Genomic DNA, 27,343 nt, shown 5'->3' on the forward strand with positions numbered 1-27,343 from the left:
CGATAGAGTGCACCTCAGAGTTACTGTCTTCCACCCTGTGAAATGTATGTGGGAAAGGTGACTGGCATATCAGACCCTCCACTCTTGTGTGGAACCATTCCACCATGCAGTAAAAACAGAAAGGGTGCCAACGCCAGCTCACGGAGGCTTGGTCATTAATGCCGGCCTGGCAGATTGGGCACCTTAGGTTCTCTGAAGCACCTGGACGTGCGGCCCGGGACACCTGGATGCTGCTGGCAGCAGGGGAAGAGGAGCTGCTTTCTGCCAAGTCTTTCTCTGAGGCCATTTTGCCCTGTAAACCAGAGAGATAAGCTGATGTGTACCCTGGTGCTGTAGCCAGCAGCAAAGCTACCAAAGTTGAGCATTAAAGAACTGCGTACTCTGCCTCAGGACAGCACTTGGGCTGCCACTAATGCCAGGGACCATCCTGGGGTAGATGAGTGACACTTGGGTGTCTTGGCATGTTCTAGCTCTTGAGGCAGGGTGGTAACTAACCTCTCTGATATGTGCAGGGAGGAGCTGGGAGGCTGCGAAAGGAATTCCTGGCCTGTCAGCAGCTGCAGACAGAGCCTGAGTGCATGGCAGATTGGGACCAGCACCCCAGGCCCTGTCAGTGTCGTTGTCCAGCAAATCTTCTCTGTGCCCTCAGAAAGCACACAATGGGATGGGGCTTCTTTCTCCCACCACATTCAGATGTCTGTCCCCAGTGGAGGAGGCCAGACACTGTGGCCTTTTGCGGCTTCCCCAAACATCCAAAAGGCTTGTTGTCACATGTGTCACAATGACTCCCTGATGACATTGTGGGGCTTCCAGGGACCACACCCAGAAGACACAAACTCCAGCCCTAAGGAATGAACACTTCCATGATAGCTCATCTTACATGGTTGCTCCACTGTCAAGCAAAATCATAATGCCATATTTTTTATATAAATTCACAGGTTACACTGATCATACTCAGCCCTGTGTTCTGTTTTACAAATAAACCAGCTCAAGGCATTTCTTACTCCTCAGTCAACTTTGTAAATCAAAAGAGGTGATACTCCATTGGAACAGTCTGTCCAGTGTGCATCTCCCCAGCATAAGTAGAGATGGACATACTAGAGAGTGTCAAGTAAGGGTTCACAAGGATGATGAAGGGTCTAGAGCATCTCTTCTACAAGGACAGGGCTAGGAGTGCTGCCTCCAGGCTGTTCAATCTGGAGAAGACTCCATAGGGGATCTTTTCCAAATTGTACCGATAACTGAAGGGAAGGTACAAAGAAGACACAGCCAGGCTCTTTTCAGGGGTGCCCAGAACACAGAACTTCTCTCTGAATATTGGGGAATTTTTTTTTTACTGTGTGGGTGACCAAGCACTGTCAGGGTGCTTGTGGACTCTCCCTCCTTGGAGATGATACTCAAATGCTGTCTGGCTGTGGTCATGGGCTAGCTTGCACTGCTTCCTGTCAGAAACCTGATGTCCCAGTGTCCCTCCTGCCTTCTGCTGTAGTTCTGGCCTCACAGCCTGGCCCTCATCATGATCCCTTCTCGTTTGCTTCTCTCTCTGTGTTTGACCTTAAGTGCTGCGGGACCTCCCCTGAAATGGGCTCTTCGTTGCCTTTCATTCCCTGGAGGAAACTCAACTCCCCAGTGCTCTTTCTTGTGCCTCCCATAATAAGCTGGGATTGGCTCTTCTGGGTTTAGAGCTCAGTCCTCATCATGGAGTGAAACCAATTTACGTGCCACGGCTTGTCTCAGTCTTGGTAGATAAACAAACTCTTGTTCACATAAGTCTGGTAAGCCCAGCTGAAGTAGTCATTCATTAGCTTCAGCAAAGATGCCACTTCGATTCCAAAACTTCCAGGTACTTTCAGTTGAAAACAAAGCACAAGGACCGGTTGCAAGACCTGGTAGATGATTCGAAGCGGAGCATTTTGTCCTAACCTTTAGTACCCATCTCTGCTGACCATACAGACTTTCAAGTATCTTCAGCTTTCCAGGAGAAAGAGTTTAGTTGTTTCTAAAGCCATCCTTGCCCGTATCAGCAATAGAGTGTTCTTCAGGACCAGGGCCGTGACTGTTCCCCTGTACTCAGCACTGGTGAAGCCTCACCTTGGGTGTCACGTCCACTTCTGGGCCCCTCACAAAGACATTGTGGGGCTGGAGCGAGTCCAGAGAATGGCAGCAGAGCTGGGGAAGGGTCTGGTGCACAGATCTGACTGATGAGGAGCAGCTGAGGGAATTGTGGTTGTTTAGCGTGGAGAAAAGGAGGCTCGGGGGGGACTTGAGTGCTCTTTTCAACTACCTGAAAGGAGCTTATAGTCAGGTGGGGGTTGATTTCTTCTCCCAGGCAAGTAGTGACAGGATGAGAAGACATAGCCTCAGGCTGTGTCAGGAGAGGTTCAGGTTGGACAGCAGGAACCATGTCTCCACAAAAACAGTTACCAAACACTGGAAAAGATTACCTCTGGAGGTGGTGAAATGACTGTCCCTGGAAGTATTTAAAAGACATAGATGTGTGGATGTGGCACTTTAGACGTGTAGATGTGGCTCTTAGTTTAGTGGTGGACTTGGCAGAGCTTGATTAATAGGTGAACTTGTTCACCTTAAAGGTCTTCTCCAACTTAAACTTCCATGGTTCTAGTGAAATATATGTGTATGTGTAGATTGACTTTCCCCATCTGCCTTTAGAATTATCTAATTTAGTGCTTTGTTCACAATACATTTGGGAAATCCTTTATTTCATTTAGTACTTACTGTGCTTGTAACATTTTTCCCTCTTTATGAGCCTTTGTCTCTCCCCTCTATATAAAGACCAAAAAGGTCCCCTCTTTGTCTATAGTCCCCATAGCACACTCCTTTGTATAATTGCATTGGATCTATTGTCAAAGAACTTTTTATCTATTAAACCTGCCCAAAATGAGTATTTTACTTACTTAATTTGATGCTTGCTGCTTTCCGGATTAATCTTCCACTGAGTGCAACATACCAATTTTTTTGCATATGTTCAAGTATTTTACAATAATGAAATGTTCTTCTGATGCTTTTAGTGATTGTGAATAACTTTTTAATCCTAAATTATTGAATGTGTATCCCATCTGAGCTCTTTTAGGTGTGTTCTCTGGGAGGTTTTAAAAAATCTTATTATTGTAACATTAGAGAACTGTCTGCTGGTGCAGGCTTTAAATAGATTATTTGATCTCATAAAAGCAGCATAAACATTTATTAACAAATCATGACATGGGCTGTTCTTTTCAACACATTTTTTATTTATGCTTGTTGTAAGTCAAAGAAACTTGTATATGAATGTTAGAGTGTGCTGTGGCTGTGTTCCTCCTTTCCACTCTTGCTTTCCCATCCTTGAAACAGCATGTTTCTGAGACCCACAGCTGTCCCTTTTCAGCTATAATCCAGTTATAATTAGCTCATTATAAGCATTGCCATTTTCTGTGCTGTCAACAATGTCACTGCTGCAAAAGCAGCTTTTTCTATAGTACCCGTACTGTCAGGGAGCTCTCAGGCACTGTATAAGATGCTCTTCGCAGAATGATGAATTCAATTACTTGTTGTTATCCATTGGTTATAGAGCTTTAGGGAATAAAGAATGCAGAACTATTCTACCTGAATATATTTTTTATTTTCTTTTTTTTTGGTAGTAAATTTTATATATATATATATGATGGTTTTTACTGCATTTCTTAATAGAAGAATTTAAGAATTTTTTTGGGCAAGTGTTAACTTTATTTCTTAACTTTAACTGATTCAGAAGTATTTGAATGGAAACTCAGTAACAACAAGAAGTTTCACCAGTTTTCTAGTATTTGTACTGAAAGTGAGCTATTGCAGTTAGAATCCAGCTTAGTTCTGGCAGGTTACATTTACAAAAAGCATCGAGCTGTGATGATGTTACTCCCTTTAAAAGACTGACAGCTGGAATAGTAAGCCTCATCTGTTCCTGCTCCTGCCGAGATCATTTGGCTTCCCTTTCAGCTGGGGAAGAATTAGTTGTGGAGTGTGATGTGTGGACTGTCACCTCTGCCTCTCAGCACTGCTGAGTGTCCAGGTTCTCTTAAAGACAGCAGTCCCTGTCACGTGAATGCAGAAGCACAGGTGTTCAGTGCTCGGTCTAGGTAGGAATGTGTAAGTTGAAACTTCCTAAGGATGACAGTTGCTATGTCACTGATTGTTCTGTTTTGTGATATTTTTCAGAAATGGAAAAATTTCAGGGTTCCGAAGGCAAGAAGGAAGATGAAGAAAAGAAATACCTTGATGTTATCAGTAACAAAAACATAAAACTGTCAGAGAGGGTTCTGATCCCTGTCAAACAATATCCAAAGGTACTGTAAATCTAGTCTAACACTTGTTTAATATTTATTAATATAATGATGAAAAAGTTACACACAACCATTTTTATTGAGTTATAATGTGTAGGCTTTGTGGTAGTAAAAAAAAAAAAAAGCTCCTATTTAAATGTCTGTTAGTTATTACATGTTTTAGCTCCTGTCTCAGGGCCTTTCAGAAAAGCAATTAAAGTGAATGAGATTTTTTTTCACATTGAGGTAGGTTTTGTCCTTATGCTGCTGAGTTTTTTCTCAGTTTGTTTTTTGGGTTTTTTTTTTGTTTTTTTTAACATATATCATCCTTTTATAAAATAAAATAGCTGTTGCTCAAGAAAAAAATGTTCCAGTAAGTCCGAAAAACTTCCTCATAGAAGAGTTGGGGGATTTTCTCGGGTGTAGTAAGTTTTAAAAGATTGAGTGTCAGGATTACTGCAGGCTGTGACTGACAATGTTTTAGCATCTAAGACTTTCTTATTAGTTCTCATTGTTACATACTTTAATGCAGAAAAATGATTTTATTTCTTGCAAAATTTAGCTGCTTATGGGAAGTTTTTGGTTTTATTTTTTATAAGAGAATATTGGACCTTTTTTGGAACTTGGGTGTTTGTTTGGTTTTCTTGTACAGTTTTTAATTTTACATAAACAGTTATTCCAATAGTATTCATACTGAAATGATAAGCATCTCTGTTTGTCTCCAGAGTATTTTTCCTTGCTGATTTATTATCACATGGTACACGGTTCACCATTAGCCTTGATTACACTTTGAGCTTTTTGCTTTATACTTTCATCACAGCAATACATTTCAATGGGTAAAAAGCTAATCAAACAAAATGAAAGATGTAAAAAAATGGAGATTCGGTGATTCCAGTTGACACCTCCTGACTTGTGAATGTAAAACTGAGATAATGTAATAATCCAAATGGTAAAGACCTTAGAAACACATACAGTGCTGTAAGGAATTACTTTCTTGTTGCATAGCCTGAGGTGCTTTGCCTTGATTTGTGGTATTTTGTGTAAATGCTGTAGGTGACCTGAAGTTCTTAGGATGTAATAGTGCTGTAACTTCATAACAGCAGTGTGATAATTATTCAGAATACTGTTTGATGAAGGTAGTAGAATAAAAGACAAACTATTTAAAAGACAAAACACTATCATCTATCCAATATAGCACCTGAATGTGATTGAATTAGCTTCATTTACTTTGATGAACGTGTCATATTAATGAATAGTAAAAGATATAAGGCATTTTTTACAGCTTTTAAATGGTGGAGCAAAAGAAATCAGTGTGAGAGAAATGAAATACTTACTCAGTAATGCAGAATAATCTCTTGCAGGGTTTCTGCAGTTGATTTGCTTGCAATATTCTGTGCTTTGTATGGAACAATTCCTGGAACTGCGGGTTTCCTGATAACTGTCTCTAGGAACTATCTTTCAAGGACTGCATTTGCACTTGGTATCAAACAGCTGATTGCTGTGATCTAGTGTCTTCTCTTTTCTGGATAATTGTATACATTAGTCAAATCAGCACACAACAGTTACTTCAGCTTGCTTTATAAATGATGAAAAAAAAGTAGAAAATAATTAAGAGGATTAGTTTTATATATTTTGTAGAATATGTTAATAGTAGCAGTTGATCAGACTTGTATTTATAAACAGTTAAGATAATTACCATATGATTTTATGTAGGAGTCATTTCTGTTTGAAATAACATTATTTTAAATCATTCATTCATTGTTCGCTGATAATTTTTTTTGGGCAGTGCTAGGGTAGCAGGGTTCTGTAAACATGCAGAAAGCGTCCAAATGTATAAAATTGTTGAAGAAAATTCTGCCCAGTTAAAACCATCTAAAACAACAGTTTACAGGCTCTCTGTTTAGGAATGACGGCAGCTCTTGGAAGACATTTGCACTTACTTTAACTTCATGTAAAAATACAAATTGCTCCAAGGGAACCTTTGGCCTAAAACTTTATTATGGTCTGTAGGCTAAGCTTCAATGACAGCTGTAGAGTCAGCAGTAGCATTTTAAGCTTTGAGCAAAAGTTAACACAAAAGCTTCTAGTGGCTAAATAGTTCTTGAAGTTGCAGAATAAGTCTTATGAAATTGTCTCTACTCAAGTGTCCACAGTCTGGTGCAGACAACAGGAAAAGAACATGAAAGGCTGTGATTAGCAACAGCTGTCTTATGGTACCAGCTGGTAAAGACACAGACCTCTGTCCTCTGCTCTGAAACAGGGATCTAAAATAGAGATGGGGTGTTAGTTGATACTTCATTAACGATCTTTTCTGAGATTAATTATCTTAAATACCAGCAGCCCAGGTAAAAACAGCATCTCAGTTACACACACTCCACTATGCAGCAGATATTTTAAATGCAGTCAAAATTTCTCTTGAAACAGTGATGCAGTGTCTTTGTTGATCCTTCTTTCTGTCCCATAATGCCTTTTTTTTTTTTAACTTTCATGATATGTGAATTCCACCTAAGACTTTCATGAAAATATCTCAGGGTTTGTTTAAAAAGACTTCAGCACAGATCAGTGTGAATTTATTTCAAATACATCAGATATGGGAAAAGAGTGGGTTATTTAAAATTTTTTAAAAAAACCCCAAAAATCAGAAATTATCTTGTTGCTGAAAAACAAAAGTGTTGGTTTAGATGCTTGGTGGGAAACTTTGTCATTTGCATGGCAATACAGATTTTTACCAGTTACTTGTAGTTTGGCTTCTGCTGTTTTCTGTAGTTTCTACCTTTTACTGTGATAACTTGTTTAAGGAGCATCTAAACTGGGCTTTGCAAATTTGTTCCTTTGCACAGTTTAATAATTTGAGAGCTTGTTTAAAACCTTAGCTTCATGTAGCACATAAAATAGGAAGTTTTTGTTTGCAAACTTGTCCACCACACATTGTAAATTAAAACGTTGCTGACTTTCGTGGAATTCTGCCCTCATTATCCCTGGCTTCAGCTTAGCTGGGTTTTAGCCATTAAGGAATGGCTCAGTTTGTTAATTTCTTTTGTCTTCTGTGAGTGCAGATATATGAAATAGCCGACAAGTTAAAAACAAACAGTATGTGTATAAAAGACTTAAATATTGCAGTGCATCTGTCTTGGTTTGACCTCAACCAAGCCCCCTGCAGATATTCACTCACTCCTGCACCTGGGGGATGGGAGAGAGATGGAATAGTGACAGTGGGCTGGGCTGAGACAAGAGACTTTAACAGCTAAAGCAAAAGTTGTGCATGGAAGTGAAGAAAAATCAGGAATTATCCCATGGATAAGCAGGTGATCAGCCGTCTCCAGAGAACAGGGGCCCATCATGTTTAATAGTGACTTTGGAAGACAAATGCTCTCACTCCAAATGTCTCCTCCTTCTCCCACCTTTATATGCTAGTCATGGTACTGTATGCTTTGGGATATCCCATTGGTATTTGGGGGGTCAGCTGTGTGTCCTCCCAGTTTCTTGAGAACTCCCAGCCTCCTCACAGGTCAGGTGGGATGAGGAGCAGAAAACCTTTGACACTGTAAATGCTGCTCAGCAATATCAAAATCATCTGTATATCAACATTGTTTTCAGCACAAATGCAAAACACAGCTCCAGACTTCGAAGAAAGTGATCTCTACCCCAGCCAAAACCAGCACAGCATCTGTTACTATTTTAAAGATTCAGTGCCAAATATTGTTAGTTTATATTGTTTTATGCTTCATAAACTCAGGACTTCAAGCAAGTAACTTAGACAAACTCAGCAGTGCTAAAGAATTCATTGTGAAGGGTGAACTTTTCTGTTTTTGTTGTCTTTAACATCTAACTCAGACAAGTAACATGATTTTTATTTAGCATTCTCATTCTTTCATGTGTTGTTTTTCTCAAACCTGATGGTTGCTGTTGTGCTTTCAAAGCAACTGTTGTCATATTAATCATCTGCAGGTGATTTGTGTGTTTAGTTCACTTTTAAGTAAGATATGAATAATAAGCTATGCTAATATGTCCATTAAATGGAATGACAAGAAAATAGGAAATTTCTAAGGGAAGTGGGACCTGGACTGTTAGTGAGCTGAATGAGTAGCTATGACTTCTCTCTGTGATTTATATTGTTTTAATGAAATAAGTACCTTGTTGTTGCATAAGGCAGGAGGAACATTTGATCTGTCACTAATCCTGTAGATGTTTCAGGAGATTGTAAAAACCCCAACATTTTAATAAGAGGAAAAAGCTAAGTATCTAACTACAGAATGGAGATTTTTACTTGCCTTGCCAGTATTTTTTCCTCCTGTGTAAGACAAGAAAAGCCTTTATACTTGCAAGACCCTGGAATTTAGACTGATGCCAAACTAAATCTAAAGATTTTACTGCTTCTGTATTTCAACTGAGTTATTTAAAGAGAAGGCTGAACATTGGAAGGTAGAAAATTATTAATTTACATGAAGTGTGTTGTACTGAAATTGATCCTGCAAATAGTTGTATAAATAAAGAATTCTTTTGCATATATCTTGAAAGATTTCTATCCCTACCTGGTCTTAATGAAAAAACCAGACATGCATCTTTGTAACAAAATAATGCTTTTCTGCTTTTTAAATGTGTGGGGAAGTTTCAAAACTCCTTCTTCGTTGAGGCAAATTCAATTTTCATTTTCAAGTGTAATTGTCATTCAGAATCTCTGATCTACACAACACCAGGAATAATAGAGGCAAAATGTGCTGTATTTAATCTGGAATTTATTAGTATTTGATTTTTTAATCAAATTTCAATTTCTGGAGTCACTGATATACAGAAAATGATTCCAGAAAATATATATAAAGTGTTTTAGTACTTAAGGTTTATAAAAATCTAATGAAGAAATACTTGAATAAGTGTTATTCAGTGATGAAAGACCAGGCCCTATTAAACACTCAGATTTAGAAGAGGGATCTTTTGAGTTTTCTAATATCTCAGTTCTGCTTCTTACCAAATTCTCTATTAATGTATAGTTTCAATTTTGATCATTAACTATTATTTCAGATAGATCAGCAGAAATATTTCAAAATTTCTCTTATAGTTTTGGAGTATTGGTGACTTGTTTCAAATAAATAGCTATAACCAAGATATTTTCTTTAAATCACTTCTGTATGAACTGTCCTACTGATTCTGAAAAGTGAAATGAAATATGTGAACATTTGAAAAGAGAAAAGTTGGAAAAATATTTATCTTCCTGTACTTAAGCTGAGAGAAAAGGCAAAACCTCTCAAACCCCAAAATCTCATTCTACTTCTCTGAAATTTTCTTGCAGGTCATGCAGTTCTGCTATTCAGTGCAGTTTTTCAGTATTTCTGATTGCACTCAAGACCCAAAATAGAGACAAATCTTCTGTTCCATTTAATGACAAATAGGCATTTGGAAAATCCAGACAAATACTTTAGTTGTACTTTCAGTAAAATATATATGAAAAAATATCACACAATTTTTTTTCCCCCTGACTTACTTAGGACCTGATCTTTCATCCATCTCTCTACTTACCTTTTCCAGGTAAGTCCAGGAAATGAACCCTGAGTCTAACACTTCTAGGGCCGATGCCAATCCTGTGGAGCTCTTGAATGGTTACAGAAAATACCTTTTATTATCTAAAAATAATTTCTGTCCCCATTTTCATTACTGTTTCATTTGTTTTCATAACACTGCTGTTGAAATAATCTCTGACAGCATTAACTACCTTCTTTATTATGCTGAGAAATGCTGCTCTGTATGGACCTCTTTAAAAATTGTTTCATAAAATTGTACCTGACTGCAGAGAATAAAGAGTATTCCAGACAGAATTTAGAGATTTGCCTTTCTGTTTCATTTAACTATCCATGGCTGTATAAATCTTTAGCAATGTAATTAAAACAGTATCAACATAGTTAAAACAATTAGGACAGATAAATATTCCCAACATTAGGGCTTCTTTCCCTGCTTTTGATTGCACGATGGTGAAAGATTTCTCATGAGGTATCTTCCCTTTATTTATACATGAAAATGCATAGTTCAGCCTTCATCCTTTACTGTTTTCTTCCTAAACTCATTCTTAAAATTACAAGCAGGGACGCAAAATTGCTGCTTGGTGATTTACTGGGATTTACTCAGTGCTGTTAGAGTGGTATTGCCTTCCATATTTCAAGGCAGACTTTTAGAGTAGTTGGAATTTACCATTCCATATTGCAGAGCACTCAAAGGCCAAAACTAAGATGGAAGCACCCTTTGTACTCAATACACTTAATAAGTACACTGGTCTTTCTCCAAGGAGCTGACAATCTGGAAAACACAATGTAAGGAGAAAACGGGACAAATGAAAGTATGAGCTGGAGAAAGTCGATACCTGGTAGCAACTGTGTGAAATCCAGACAAGTCCTAGCCACTCCCCATTGGGAGTGTTGGTCATGACTCGTTTTCTAGGCCACCAAAACTCGAATATTCCTCTCTGTTCTTCTTTATTATTCCTATCTGAGTGGGAAAGAAATATATAATTTATAACACTGCTTTAATAAAATAAGTGTGAGGGTGGGCAGGAAGTCACCCTGTTTAACCAAGAGCTCTATTCAGGAGCATGATTTCGTGTTAATAGTACACAGGTTGTGTATGATTGATTGTGGACATCTGCTCAACCTACACCCAAAGATACTTGGCGTTTTCTTTGCGGTTACAGCAGCATTGTTTCTTTCTCTGCTCTTGGTGTTAATCGATGATTTGAGGGTTAAATTTTGTCTTCAGTGTCACCTGTAAAAGTTCAGTATTTTCAGAGGACTCTGCTTTTGGAATCTGAGGGGAGTTCAGAAAGCAAGTCTGTTGATGATTTATGATAGGAAATAGAATCTGCCTCACTTCCACTTATCTGTGTTGCTTTTTAAGTACTAAAAAATGTAGTGAACAGTAAAAATTAAACTTTATGTCTAAATACACAGTGAATCATATCTACTAAAACTTTCAAACTGGGCCTGTTCTTCATGAGAACTATAAAGCAAACTATTGGTTAGAGTGATATTTTTCACAGTACCTTTGACTTCAGCAGGAGCAGAACTAAGCCAGCGATGTGTACTGATCAAAAAGCTCACCTAATTGTGATCAGGTTTGGATGGCTTGTTACTTCTTTTTTTTCTTCTAGCTTTTAAGAGGATCAGTTGCCAGTTAGCATTTAGTTAGCATTTATTACATCAACGTCTTAAAATTCCAGGGCAGTAGAGGAGAAGACTTTATGGCAAATTGGTTCTGTTTTGAGTATGGACTTTTCTATGTCCTTAGAAATTCAAATTTGAAAAACTCCTAATGTGTGCAAGCAATAGGTAGAACATTGTAGTGCTATCAACACTTCTTCTAGCACAAATCCCAAACACAGCACCTTACTGTCTGTAATGAAGAAAATTAACTCCAGTCAGCCATATCCAATACAGCTTTTCAATTTGAAATGCTGCTATCATATAGGATGTGAGATTTTACTTTTTTTAGTTGTGGTGCTATTTCATATACATATTTTTAATAATAATAGTAATATTTTTCATAAGGAAATATATTGCAGTATAAATGTCACGAAAATTCTTTAATGTTACAGTCTTATGTGTTTGCAGAGAATGAAAGAACAGTAAACTGATAACTTTAAGCAAAGTAGGGTTTAAAAAATGTTTTGGAAGCTTGTTAAAGTTGCTATTAAAATAAATATTTACTTCCTTTCAAACATTGAAAAAAGATCCAGTATTTAAAGGAAAAGATGCACATTGGATGCTTCAAAATTGCTGTGACAGGTAGCTGCTGGTCATTTCTTCCTATGCCTCCATTATTATAGTCTAAACTGATCAAACATTTTGTAAGTGCAGAATCTATGTGGGCTAATCAGTTCTTGAAAGCAAATATATTGTTTTGTCTTACACAAACACTCCTGAAGTATGTTTTTACCTCTTGAAGCTGAAGATGAAATCTGTTTTGTGGCTTTTCAGGCTTTTTCCTCTGTTCAAGTAGTGCTACAAGGTCACTTCAGAGGAGTCATTAATGGAATTTATAATAACACTCATCTAATTTTTGAAAATTACTTATGAAATATTAACACAAGAGATAATACTCTGCCTTAATCCTTTTGCAATAGACCTAATGGCTAGATAGGAGGTAATAGAGCTCATCATAGAACAATTCAGATTTCGGTGGTACCTAAGTACACAAGCAGTTCCTTGAGCTTCAGAGCTAAGGAAGCTTTTTGAGCTCGTCTGTGTCTTTTTCTTAGCTGTGAGCTCTGATTTGATGTTTTGCTGATGGATATAATGACAAAAATGTCATTTTCTATGGATTTTCTGATCTCCCATGGCATGAGCATAAGGCACAGCCTTTGCCTCAGTTTGAACACATTTCTCTGTCCAGCTCTGTATGTTCTCCAAATTTCAAAGGTGTTACTTGTCTTTGAATTAGCCTCCTCGTGCAAAGTGAGCTGAAGTCAAGCTTTAAGGTCAGTAGTTACTAGGGAAAAAGACTGCACAAGGCAGATTATCATCTTGCCTTGATTCCCTGTGAAAAGCTTGGGAATTACACGGCCCCATGGGTCTTGTGTGTCTCCTCACATAGAAGAAGGCCAATTACAGCAACAAGGACATACAAGCAGCCTTCTCCAGAGCCTGTGTGCCCCAAGCACGGTGAATGTGAATTTTCTGGACCAGTTAGCTGAGTGACAAGGTTTTCCTCCTTTTCAGGACTGTCCTTTGAATGGTTTTATAACTTCTTTGCAACATCGTAGATTTTGGTGGCTTTCTTGCTGTTTTTAAAGCTTCCCACACATCATCAGAAAACTTTAATACATGTTGCTATATGGAGGAGTATGGTAATGAAAGAAATTTATGCTGAAAATGCTCTTACTTGCTGAATAGCAGCTATTTAGCCTAGAGCATGTTTGACCTCAGCCACCTTCTTTCCTGTTTTGTTTTTTACTCACATTGAGCAAACAAAATGAACAGGTGACACTTTCACATAATGCAAATGCAAAGAATATGCTCTAATAGTGAAGAAATCTGTTTCATAAATTTATCTTCCATGTTTTTATTAGAATACTTACATATATATGTGTGTGTTTGTGTTTTATTAAAACTTATTAAAATATGCCTTCCATTTTTAGCCTACATAGCTTTGTAGTAGGATCAATATATAAACATTTTCAGGAGCACAAAGAATCAATTGCAAGCACATTCACTTGATAGAATTAGATTTTCTATTAACAGTAGAACCACCAATTTATCTGTGGTTACCAGAGGTTATCTGTGGGGCTTTTTAACTGTTACATATCTGTGGTTTGGGATTGTGAATCAGAAGAAGAATACTGCACACTGGGAGGAAACCATGCCATCCCTCTTTCATTTCAAGATATGTAGCAATTCATAGTTCTGTCACTCACATATGCTTAAAAGAAGACGAGGAGACAATTCTTCTGTCACTTTTCCTGGATATGGAGTCACAGTTTTGTTCTGACTGGATGAATTTAGAACAAATATAGGGGACAACTATAGCAAGAAAATGTGTTTCCATCTACCCTCTGAGATCATAATCCTGTTACTGAGATGAGGAGTGGGTAGCACTAAGGTAAATATTGTCACCTATGACTTATTCTACTACCAGAAATGTCCACCATAGCATACATATCATAATTGCACACCATTTGCTCACTAATCACTGGTTTCCAAGCTGATAGACCATCTACTGATGAGACAGACTCTTTATTGTCTGTGTCAGCTCAGCAAAGGAGAATTAGATCTTCTTCAACTGGTTTATTTTACCAAAGGAAAATTCACTGAAGCAATGCTTAATGCAATATTAAAAGAAAAATTATACAGGCTATATATAGACTTGTTCAATAATGATAATAAGAATAAACATGTTTTTCAGAAGTTAAAGAAATCTAGTGTTGGTTTTGGATAAGTTATTTCTCTGTCATTTATTGAGGAAAAGAAAACTGAGGGGTAGCAGAAAGCCAGAAAAAGCCCTTTTTTTTCAGAAAGAGAACAATGTATTGCTGCTTTTGCCAGCAATGAATTCTTGCCTTTTTTTTTTTTTTTCTTTTCTTACATACTGGGAATATTGTTTCAGATTGTATAGCCTTAGGCTGCTCCTTTTCACATTGCTTTAAATACTTATTTTTATGATTGAGTGAAAGTGGAATTTGGAAGAAATAGAATTCTTTCAGTGTAAGCTGTAAAACTTTATCTCAGTCACTCACACAGGTAGCAGATACTGTAAATGCGTAACTTTATATATAAATAAGAAAGTGGATATAATTAAGACCATGTTTTATGTCATGTCCCAACATGATGCAAGACAGTGCTTTTTTTTGTTTCGGTAATTTTCAGACCCAGGAGTCTGCATTCTTAGTGAAGCATGTCCAGTGAATTGTCATGTTGCCTAAAAATAATCAACATATTGAAGTGGGCAGCTTATCTGCAGATTTCCAAGGTATCCAAATACTTTAACAGATACCAGAAATCACAGCATATTTTTCTAGATAAAGATGTTCAATGAAAATTAAACACTGATGTTTGGTGACTTTATTGCCAAAACATCACCTGACATTTGCTGTTTATGAAAGTGTCTTCTTACTCATGATACTATTTAGATATTTTTTTAATGGAAACCTTAGTTTTCCAGAAAACCATAATATCATGTCTGGGATGGTCATTACATACAGCAGCTATTGTGTCTAAACTTTGCAATATAAGTACTTTTAAGTCCCAAGCATATAAATTACATTTCGGATGGGTTTTGTCTTCCTCAATTGTCTTGCTTTAGTTACAAGTTGCTTTTGATTTACACCATGTAGCAGACACAGGAGTTATAAAATTTAAAAGTAATTTCAATTTAAGCCATTTTTAGGAAAGTGTCACTAATGAAGCCATTAACAACTGTGTTGTGCACTCCTGGAAGAGTCACTAACTAAAGTAGAGCAGAATTATAAATCCTGGAATGAGGAGTTTGTAATGTAAGCACTGGCACTAACAGAACTGTAGCACAGGAGTGGTGTCACTGTAATTAGCTTAGTGCTAGTACAAATCATGTTTGATTATTCTTCCAGCCTCTGCAAGAAGAGATAGTTTATTTCTTTCAGGTATAATTGCATTTGTCACATTTTTTGATATTGCAGAAATGATACGAGCATGAAAAGGCAAGATGACTTTCAGAGCACTCAATATCATGATTTTTGGAATATCATTAGAGATAAGAGATGATGGGGGAAAATAAAAGCTTTCAAGTTTTCAGATATTTTCTGCCTTTTTTTTTTTTTAAGGATTCCTTTTCAGAAAAAAATAATAGGATGATGGGTACAGAAAAAGTGTTCCCTTACGGATATACTGGCAGGATGGCATACAGGGAGGAGGGAATTTACAAATCCTCTCATGGTTGTTCTTCAGTGAAGAGAGAAAATTCTATTTTTGTTCCCTAGGAGCGGATTACCAGAACACACCATGTCTGTGCAAGGATGTGTTTTGTTAGGCTCAAGCTCAACCTCACAGACCAAGTGCCTGGAGTTGTGTCTTCAGGAGCAGAGCTGGGTGCATTAGTGCTCCACGATGCTGAATTTGTCCTTAGTCTGAAAGTTGACTCAGACTGCTCTAGAGGGAAACTGCAGAGATTTTCTTCACATTCAAGAGAAGGGGTATGTAAGCTGGGAAAGGAATGATGATAGGGCAACCAACGTGTTCATCTGCTGCCAGTAGAAAATGATTGCCTACATTTCTGTGTCTAATTTTAATTTTCCAAATATAAGGAAGACACAGACAAATGAGTTCAGAGGAGGACTGCCGGGATCATCAGTGCCTGGAGCATGAGCTCTGTGTGAAGAGGCTGAGGGAGCTGGGCTGAATAAGCCAGACGGAAGAGTTATCTCCAGAGGACCTAAGAGCTGCCTCCCTACTGTCTGCAGGGAAGGTGTTGAGGAGACACTTCACAATGGTGCTTCCTGGGGGAATAAGAGGTAGCAGGTGTAACTTGGAACAAGAGATGTTCGGACTGGATAAAAGGAGAGACTTTATCAGCATGGGAACAGTGAAGCCAAGGAGCTGGATGCCTAGAGAGGCTGTACAGATAGAGGGCATTCAAATTGTACTTGGCTGCAGCCCATTAAAACACAGTATCTTTAAACTGGTTTGCAGGGTTTTTTAGGAGGTTTTCATTTTTTTTAATCTCCAGTAATCTAGTTGCAATAGCTATGAGTTCAGTAAGGTACTGCAAACAGAAGACTTAGATTTCTGAGTGGGTTGAGTAACTTCAGTGCTCTTATATATCTTTCTTGTTAGCACAACACAAGTAGTAAATTTAGAAGTGATTTAGGTATACCAAGAAAGACTCACAGTTGTGGAAATACTCTTAGTTCTGTCCAGGATACCCTTTTACTAGGGTTTTAGATTGTTCAGAAACACAGCATTTGAACCTAAGGAATTAACAAAAGGGGAAAAAGGCCCATTTTTTTCTCCCACTATGAAAAAGTGGCATTCAAAACAGGGAGAGGAATTAATAAAAGTGATGCCAGTATAAAGAGCTATTTATATAGCGTATACTTGGTTGCTTTCTTGTAAGAGCTGTCAAGAGAAAACTGCCAAACAAATCACTTTTAATAGCAGATATTCATTGCAATGAAGAAACAAGAATGTTTTTAAATAATATATTATTTATTTCCATTTTTAAGGTATTAGGAATGCTGTAATCTCAAAGCACCTTTATAGTCAGACAAGGAAATGAATACTAATAACAAGAGGCATCTATTAATTTGAACTTTCTATTACAAATGGTATAATAAGAAATTAATTAACTGGTACCAGAAGCATTGATAGCCATGTTCTGGGGGAGGAGACTCAAAAATAACTTCTGAGAAAACAGTTTGATTTTTTATTTGTCACTGATCAGTGTGATCAGTCATTGAAGTACTTTGGAAACTAAAAAAATTGTGTGAATGCATTGCCCTTTCATGCTTTTCATGTTTGGCTAAAGGTACTGCTGGAACAACAGCGGGAAAAGTCCCTTCATTTCAGTCAGAGAGGGATGGAAGAGGAGAGGAGGGATTCTGCTAGCAAGGATTCCCACTCAGCTATGTTGCGTGCATTTTCCCAAAACCCACATGTGAGCAGACTGTTAGATACACAGCTTTCAAGGGAGGCACTCAGTAAAAGTGCATTTTAATTGAGAGCATTTTATGCTGCTTGTAGGTTGATGTTGAAATGTTCCCTCATCCTTCTAAGACCAGAAGCTTCTTTAAAGAATTAGAAAAACAAGCTTTTCCAGGGTATATTATTTAATCCTAAATGTTTGCATGTAAAATAGATTCCCCAAAAGCACCATTTTTTCTTTTTATTTTTTTTAATTAATTAATTTATTTATTGTATTAGTAAGCTCCCAACTTCTACTGTAAAGTTAGTGAAATGGAAACATCTATATTTATAACTATAACTATTTATAACCCAACTTCTACTGTAAAGTTAGTGAAATGGAAACATCTAAGAAAAGGTATTTATTGCAGTCTTGGGATTACTACCTAAATATAGAACCTGATCAAAAACAGTGAAAGCCATTGGAAGAACCTCTCCAGCTCCAGCTCAGCTGTTGCCCATTTGAAGATGCTAGCTCTCTTAACCTACATATCTTTGTACACCTTGCAACCAGGGGTTCTATTCACTGGTATTGGCACATTTTCTGAAAGCAGAGCCTCACACGTCCACTTTCCTTTCCAAATTTCTATATAGAATTAAAGAAAGTCACTATGGAATAAGAGATACTTGAAACCAAATGTTTGTTGCATAAAGAAGGCACACGTGTGCACACATGTAGGAGGACCTTTTAAGATGAGCGATCCACGTGACTTAGCAACTGACAAAATATGGCTAATTTTACCATCATCACCATGGGGAAGATTTGGGTTGCATAGAGACAGTATGCAAAGATTGCATAATAAGAAAACTAGCTATTAATGTATTGTCCTGTACAAAAACAAACAAACAAAATCACTCTAGACTGTGTAACATTATGCTTTTATGAAAAGATAACTTTTTTTCCCAATGGAAGTATGCTCCTAAGTTTTTATTGTAAGCTGTGTTCTTATGTTTAGAAAGCTGGATCACTATTAGCTCCCATGTCTTATTCCCCCCCTCTGCCCCGCCAAAAAAAACCCCCAAAAAAACCCCATATATATGGCTTTTCCCTGTGAAAGCAAATAAAAATCAGTTTTGCTTACAGGTTAATTTCCTGCTATAGGATGATGGGGATGTACTGATAGCGTATAGAACAAGCTACTTAATGCATTTAAGAAAGGCATGTGGGCCATATTGCAACTGCTACAAACAAGTCTTGGAACAAACTAAAGAGACTGTCTTTAATTCAAGTTACTATGTTGGTTACACCAGCAGTGCTTATGCTTGGTCTCTTCTGGTAGTCACTGTTAACTTCAGCTGTTACTTGAAAAATTCTTTAGTACTTTGGCCACAGTGGCTTCAGTGTGGTCAAGCTTCAGTTTCAAATAGCTTGGGGTTTTTTTTCCCCAGTGGGCTAGTTTGGCTGCTCTCAGTGTATGCTGTTGTAAAGGTAGTGTTTGTATGTGTAAGCTGAAAAAAAAATATTTCTGGAAGTTACTTGGCAATTTAATTGCTTCTTCTTCACTAACTGTGTAGTGGGTTTTTATCAGTGTGATTAAATAGATACAGCAATGCAAAATGTGGTCTTTTTCTACTTCTCTCCCTCTCTGCTTTCTTTAAATGATGCTCTTGGACTGTGTTTTTGCAGCTATGATAGACACATCCAGTACACACACTGTACATTCATGATACCTACATCTTGGATATAACATCCCAAAACCAGACTTCAGTTTTTACAGGAGAACAAGAGTGGGCAGTTTTGAAGTACTTTGAGGAAGTTTTTCCCTTAAATCAGAGATTCTGTTGCCAGCTGACCATAATCAGGTGGCCTGCAGTCATCACAGCTCTTTATTTTTCATAGGGAGTGATTAACCAGTAATGGTTCATATTACATATATTACTGGTATTTGGATAAATAGCCTGCAGGAACTTTTTTCTCATTTATCACATTTCTGTGTTTAACATCTATAATTTTTAAAGAAAAGAAACACTAATGCTCTAGTGCTACCTATTATATAGTACTGTTTGTATATGAAGACTGCATTTCTGTCATAAAGTGAACAAACAAGTCACCAAGGACACTAACCACAACAAAGTTTGTTGGGTTTTCGGGATGTGGTTTTTTTATTCAAATGAGATCTCTGTGGAAACAGGTACTAGTCTGAAGTGACATTAAAAATAAACAGTTCTCCAGTATAACAGATTGAGAAATTGGCAATTAGGAATTTCATTATGGCATTGCAAGGACTTGTATATATTACAGATTTTTATGTGGTCTGTTTAGTTTTACTGAAGACACTGGGAGCATTCTTCAGATGCATAAAAATAGATTCTTTTTTTCTAGAATAAAGACCACTTACAGCAAGGAAAGTGCCAAAAAAAGGGATATTGTAGAGTCTGCAGTGAGTCACTGTTCAAATTTACTGTGAACACATTCTCTTCAACAGTTCATTTCTGCCTGAATTGTAGCATCAATACCTTATTCTGCTAACTAAAGTAACTTGAAATTTGTTGAAAAATGGAGTCTCTGACATGAATGAGTAAATTATAGGTGTTTTTTCTTCAGTAAGTACACTGTTTCTTATTTTCTGAACAATTGCCTCATTCATACTTTTTTAACTTGGAAAATCAGGAGAAAACAAATACTTCATTCAGGGCTTGAATGATGAAAATATATAGACTTTGATTCACTAATGTATAACTTCACTTCCTTTCAAGTTTCTTAGTTTTACAGCCACTACTTATTAATAATTCCAGATACGAGCTGAGTTGAAGTGGGTGGTTTATCAGCCAGTACAATGGCTTATAATGAAAACCAGCATGTACAGGACTCAGAAGATACTGTGATATACCTATTAACTGCTCACTTTAATTTTTAGGCAAATTTTAATTGTAATTTTTCAGTGAAACTCATTTATTACTGTTATATAACTTAGAAGGAAAATGAGGTACTCTGTTTTGGTGGGGAACTGATCATGGGCACATCCTAAATTTTTCCTGGGTGACAAGAGGAATATTCTCAGAAATTTACAGAAGAATAGCAAGAACAGTATTTCCAATAATTATTATCAACTAACTTTGCAGTGAGTCATAAAGGAAAATAGTGTACTGGTTTTAAATTAAAAGAACATTAAAAAAATTAAAAGGTGATGAGAATACAAAGAAGAATTGTACAGTTTTTCTTTCCAGGCAACAGAAGGCCAATGGCTATTTTGAAGCTTCAAAGATTTTTTTGAGGAGTGCGGTTAGATGAGGCAGTAGATTTCATGTGAATTGTTATTACTGTGTTATTCTGGCATCCAGTGTATTTGTCAAGTCTTAAATGAAATTTTCAGCTCAGAAAGTTTAAGGTCATCATTTGACATACATCTTGTGTTAATTCAAAAAACAGTGAAAAGTGGTTGTTATTGTATCCATCTGTAGCAGTTGAAAGCAATTTTAGTAGGCTTTGGAATAAATACATACAAGATGATACACATTTTTCAACTGAGTCTGACATCTGACTTCATGAATAAAAAAGACCCTATTAATCATGAGGTGATAGAGTCACATATATTGTGTTTATCATTCTTGTTGGAGAGTAAGTTGTCTCTTGTTAATGTTTTGAAGAAATACATAGTAATTATACAATACAAATAAGAAAGTAAAAAATACAATTAACTTCCGTGGAAGCTTAAATTTTGGTCTCTAACTTTATTTGTTATAAGTAGCCTTACTACTTCACAAATTATGAGCATGTAGGGAATGTTATTTCTTCATCTGTAATTGAGCAATATGGATATAGGAATGGGTATGTGAATAATACTTAATTTCATGGCCTAAAAACAGCTTAAGCTAACTATACATAGATGATATCAAACATCAGATGTGCTCATGCAGTCTAGAGAAAGTATGCAAGGACTCTGCATCAAGGATATAGAAATGGTATTTTCAAATAATCTTCCATAGTATAAATGAACAACAGTTCAATATCACAGTATTTATTCCCTGGAGTTGACACAGCATGTCGGGATGTATAACCAGACTACATGGGGAGGGATCTATTGCCACTTAGCTGGGAGCAGAAGACTGGATATTTATTGAAATACTCATTTTTTATCTATACCAGATAATTTTGTGGGAAACAAAGAATCTTTTCTTGTGGGTAGACTTTCAAATACCATATCATATTTCCCTTGAAGGAGGCAGAATTCATGACTACTGGACATCTATTCTGATATGCAATGAAAGTGATTTGATTATTTCAGTTGGTTTGCAATAATGGTTTAGTACCTCAGCTTGTATGTTCTGTCCTCATTTTGTACATATTATGCATAGCTCTTGGGGATTCCTGAATGTTTTACCTATGCCGTTAGTGTCTTCACGCAAAGGAAAGACTCAAGTACTAACTCGTATGATGAGTTGATTGCATAAATTACCTTCTAGTCTTTCTAGTGTAAGACAGTTTTCTTCTCCCCTTTTCACATCTCTTCCATCATTTTCATTTGACATTTAATGCATTATATTAAGGGATGAAGCTTTTTTGTAAGTATTAGAACTAATACAAAAAATAATGAAAAATTGGAATTTTCGTCTTACTAGGCTCAACAGTCTACTCAAAGTCAGAGGATCACAGACTGAACTTCTTTGATGAAGTTTGAAGGAATGGAGAACATTGGAACAGGAAGCTCTAAGTGTTTTAACAAACCAGTGCATCCTTAAGTCTTACAGATGTCGGATTCTTTTTTAAAGCTTCCCACCTCTTGTTGAGGTATCCTCTTAGTAATGCTTTACTCCTACTCCATATTTCTCTTCTGTCTTAAAAGTCCTGAAGTATGTCAGTGTCTCTTTCTTTCTTAGGTGTGTAACAGGACATTCTTGAAAACCACATTCCATAAAAATGGCTTAATGGATAACAAGGTGTGCCAGTAACAAAGGCTATTTGATATTTTTCCTTTTCATTATTTTAAAATAACAGTATACAAGCCCTGTGTAGTGTAGAAGTAGTCTTGCCAGCTCTAGGTTGATACCAATATACACCGTAAGATAGGAGTTATCAATATGTACAACAGTGTGGCAGACTTTAGCTATTAGAACTGAAAACAGATTTAGTACAAAATGGAGAGCTAAAATGACATATAGCAGGGCTGGCAGCATCATTTCCATAATCCTTTTAAAATATTTTGGAAGATTTTTGTAATGGTTGTTTTTTTTCTGAGTGCTGCTGTTTTCTTCTTCTTGTGCATGTTGTGGTTTCTGGCTCTTGGTCTTTTGTTCTAGGACTTTATCGTAGGTCATTGTTGACTGTTCTGTGTCTTTTTTGTGTAGGAGAAAGAGAGACTTTGTGAGCTACTGTGTAGTACAGGTGTGTGTTCAGACTCAGTGATCCACATTGTCCATCTCAATTCTGTGTGACTGTGAAAACTGCCCACATATTTTCATATCACTGGTTAGGGAAGTCTAGAACTGGAAACCACCCCTTTTCTCCCTCAGGCCCATCATTGCTTCCATGTGTAGGCAGCTATAAGCAGCAGGCCTGAATGGATTTTGGCAGGGGGAAGAGGTGCAGGTGACTGCCTTGTGGCACTCATGAGCAGGCAGTCACACCTCTGCATCGGTGTAGGGATAGCAGGACATCTTCACCTACCACTGGCCACTGCTCATGCCAGTTATTTGCCCAGTAAGACCTAAACTATGACAGCAATTTTGGAGGCCATAAACTAGAATTCAGTGGGAGCTGAAATTATAAATAATATATGATGAGTAATACATAATGAATTACATTGTCATCAGTTGTCCTGAGTTACAGGACACACAAACCAAAGCAGCAGTTGTCCCCTCAGCAATAAAGTGCTGCAAGTCTGCAAGTCTCTCTCTCCCGTTGCAGACTTTTCTATACTCTTGCTTTGCATCCCTTTGTGCAGTTCTGAAGGCTGTTAGCTGAAGCTCTTGCTGGAAAGTAGCTACCATGGATGATTGTTTTTCCATGACACAATAGTGGTGGGTGTCACTACAAGTGGTGGGTTTTTAGGTGTGTGATCTACACACAGGTTTCTCCCAGTTTAAAGGAAGTTCGTTACTTGCTTTTTCAGATATTTTTAAAAGGCATCTGCCTGTACCTATCCATAGCAAATTACAAGTGTGAAATGCACAGTCTTAAGCAGTGCCTTGCATGTGAAGTGCCAAGTCATCACCAGATGCAGTCCCAGTAATTTCAAGGGCACAGTTTTTCTCTTGGCTTCTTGCTAGTTGTAAAACTTTATGGATGCCAGACTGCCTAACAGGTGTTGCCCTTTTACTTTCTGTATTCATTATATAGCAGACACCTGATTATGTGTTTTTGTCCATCCTTTAGTTAGTTAACCTTCACATATTCTTGTCTTCCCATCTGTCTATTTCAGATAGACCAGTTTGTCTCTTTATAATACCTAGCCCTTCTTTTATGTTTTCCTAACAGCTGATGATATGGATTCTTGTAGTATTGTAGAATTCTATATATAGTACTCTTTTCTATACTACTATATGTGGTATTCTGACCTGACTAAATATTTGTAGCATTTCTATGCATGACCTACATTGGTCACCTTTATTCTTTTGAGGTACACCTTTATACTTGTGGAAATGAAAAAAAATTGATCTTTTTATTTGAAGGCCTCAATAACATACTGTAACAGGAAGAAGAAATGGATATTTCAGAGATTCTGATGTATAGGGGCTAATTTTGCAACATCTGTGGATGATTTTGGGTATTTAGCTGCATGTGGTAAATTACAGTGTAATGAATTCAGTAGTCCATGGATATAGCTGTTCATTTGTGCATATACTGTTACTCTTACAACATACATATTTTCTTCTGACTCTGCCCCAGTGTTGTCCACTATAGTGTTTTATGCATCTTCTATTAAGGAGCTGTATTTGTCATTCTCAGGAGTACTGTCAATGCAACACTTTAGTGACCTCCAAAATTCTGTCTGTCACGGGTTTCCCATTCTCAGGACCTCTGAGAGATTCATGGGTTCTTTCCTTCTTTTTAGTTCCTGACATCCCACATCCTTCCTTCACACAGAAGCTTGTCACCACTGAATAATTAAAAAACCTTCCTCCCACTCATATGCAATGTAAACTGCATAAATTAGAAATGAAAATTTTCTTTGTTGGTATGTCTTTTTGACATAATTTTCCTCAAATTTTAATTTTAAAAATATAGCAGCATCACTTGGTAAACATAACCGCTGTTCAGTTGTTATTTTGAATGTTTCTCCCCAGACTGTGCATAGGGTAGTGCTGCCTTAAGTCCTGCAGACAAAAGCCACGACCATTAGGGTTGTGTCCCATAGAGCTCACCTTGGAGTTAATTCTTACATGTCCAAAAATGGCTTTTTTCTCCCTGAGAAACCCTACTTTCTTCTTGGCTTATTCCTGCTGTGTCTGATAGCACATGAAGGTATAGTAATTCTTCCATCCAAGCATGAGGATGACTTGTTGCAATATTTGTGTGCTGCTTGTAGGGTATAACTGAGTGTCTCCACTAAATATGTCAGTACTAACAGGCTGCTTACAACACCACTGACTTCATAAAGTCATTAGAAGAGGGTCTGTGTCATTAGTCATGTGTAACTGGCACTTGTTCACTTAAAGCAGCGAAAATTAAATAAATGCAATAGGAAAAAAATTTACATGCACTTAACCATGAAAATAATTCATGTAATTAAATATGTTTCTTCAGGATTATTAGTGGAAAATTATTTAAAAAAAACTGTGAAAGGCATTAGCAAATGCAAACAGCATATACTTATTTATATAAGAGTACAGTTGTCAAATCTGTCTGTTTCATAATTGTTAAATACACAACTAATCAAAAGAATCAAAATGCTGAATAGTCTGTGTGTTATGCTGGTGCGGATCACAATAGGTGTTGTATTTTATTATTTCTTTATTGACTAATATATTTAAATTTATCTTATACAGTACAGTACATGCAATGACTATGTGTTTTGTGTATATCATTATCTCTAATGCACTTCAGGTTTTAAGTTGCTACAAAAATGTTTTCATATTGCAGAATAATATACTAGCATCTCTTCATCGTAGGTTCAGAGGGATTTTTTTTTCTGGCATCTCAGCATTTGTTCAAGTGAGTTACACATTCACAGGAGGAAAGTACCAGACATCCATGTTGTCACTGCAGGATAGCCCTCAAACTCTAGTCGGTGACTTAGGAACTATGTTTTTGCAACATCACTAAACCAGTTTGTTTAGGGAAGTGTGGATAAAAACTGAATCTATGTAGTATGAGCAAAAGGTAGCTTAACACATGACTGTGGGCAGAGTGGGGGGAATGTGATGTTGAGCTGTTCTCTCTACCCACTTCCCCATTTTTTGATCAGCCTGGATTTTTCCCTTCTTTCTCTCCTTTGTTTCTTTCCCTTTTTAAGTCCATGGTTAAACAAGTGTTCTCTGACAGATAAATATTGCTCTCCCAGGTAAGAGGGACAACATTTGATATTGTTTCTTTATGCATAGGAAAGAAGGCAAAAAAAAAAGTGTTGATATTTCAGTCGAAGATTTTATGTTATTTATTATTCATAAGTTTTTATAGTTCTGGAAAAAGAAATAACTATATTGCTTCAATGGAAAGTAATTTGTGGGTTGGAGATTAGAGCAGTGGTATATTTCTTTCAATCAAATCTTACAGATTTATAAACATCAATATATTTAAGACCTCATACAGAGTTGGCAATGTCTGTTAAAGATTTATTGTTGCAGTAGCAACATATTTGTGGAAATAACAAGAGGCCATATGTCACTTCTGAACGGCACCTGCAATTTGCACTGATGTCTGCTCATGAAGCATCTGAATGGGTTTAGTCTATATGCCCTCTGAAACTGAGGTCAGCTAAAATTGCCTGTCCATTTCAGTGCCCCATAAAAATTTGGTGACTTAAAAGTTCCTGCCTTTCTAAGTAGGGCAGATCAAAGAGAAAATGACAGTGTTGCTAAAGAAATATTATACTTAGTGGATAGAAGCTATTATCAGGAATTTCCTATCCTCTGGGTAGTTTCATGACTCTAAGTCTCACATTTTGTGAGTTCTGCTTTTTAAGCCATGCTAAAATAATTTTCTCCCAAGAAGACTGATCCACTGAGTAGTTACTAACCTTGAAAGTGTATCTTTTTTCTTAATATATTTTTAGGAAGCTCTTATAGCTTGACATACTTTTTATTCTCTTCTTAATTATAGCAAATGAGATATACTTTCATTTTGGAGAAATAAAGATATAATTTTCAGCACTTGATATGTTCAGCTGATAGGGCAAGAATGAACTGTCCTCATTCCATTTTGAGCTTAGAAAGATTTGTTGATAAGTAGTCTGTCACATTATGTCATATCACAGAAATTTCCATCTTGTATAATGATCTCTTGTTATTACAGGAGAATGAATGCAGCAGCAGGACATTTGTACATTATATTTGGTTCTGTGTAATATTTAATCCCTCTGTATATACTTTAGAACTATTTTCCACAAATATTATTTTCTTTTTTTTTTTTTTTAAATTTTAATTCCTCATACCTTCAATGCCTTCTTAACAGGGCTTGTTTCAGTGGGTGTTGTAATTGAGAGAAACTAAGCTAAACCTGACATTTGTCTTTAAGGCAAGGTAACCACTTATGCAACTTTCAGTTGAATTGTGGTCGCTGAAGCATTTTGCTATTTCTGATTAGTCCCACAGAGTGTGAGCATCCTCATCTTGTCAGTTCAGAGGAGTCATTAAAGCCTGGGTAAGCTGTGATGATGTATGAGCTATGGGTATGTAAATTCCCTGTTAGCAAATGCATTCTTCATCTTGTCAATTTTTTGCTACCTGCTGCTAGCTCTGTAGGTAGCCCTGTGCAGCTGATTGAGGGAAAAATAGGGAAAGTAGATTGCTTGTAAAGAAATAGTAGAGGTGATCCCTACATGT

At 36.9% G+C, this 27,343-nt stretch overlaps 1 protein-coding gene across 1 annotated transcript in view; it reads left to right on the plus strand.

Annotated features, from left to right (window-relative positions):
• The first annotated feature begins 1,816 nt into the window (after nt 1-1,816).
• The window catches only part of KHDRBS2 (KH RNA binding domain containing, signal transduction associated 2), a 254,207-nt gene continuing 228,680 nt past the window's right edge, over nt 1,817-27,343 (plus strand). Inside the window, exons 1-2 of the mRNA XM_041410578.1 lie at nt 1,817-1,889; nt 4,189-4,316. Of these exons, the coding sequence (XP_041266512.1) occupies nt 1,817-1,889; nt 4,189-4,316 (201 nt within the window). The remainder of the gene's footprint in view (nt 1,890-4,188; nt 4,317-27,343) is intronic.

This window comes from Onychostruthus taczanowskii, unplaced genomic scaffold, assembly GCF_017590055.1.
Source record: "Onychostruthus taczanowskii isolate IOZ18803 unplaced genomic scaffold, ASM1759005v1 scaffold33, whole genome shotgun sequence".
Taxonomy (NCBI): domain Eukaryota; kingdom Metazoa; phylum Chordata; class Aves; order Passeriformes; family Passeridae; genus Onychostruthus; species Onychostruthus taczanowskii.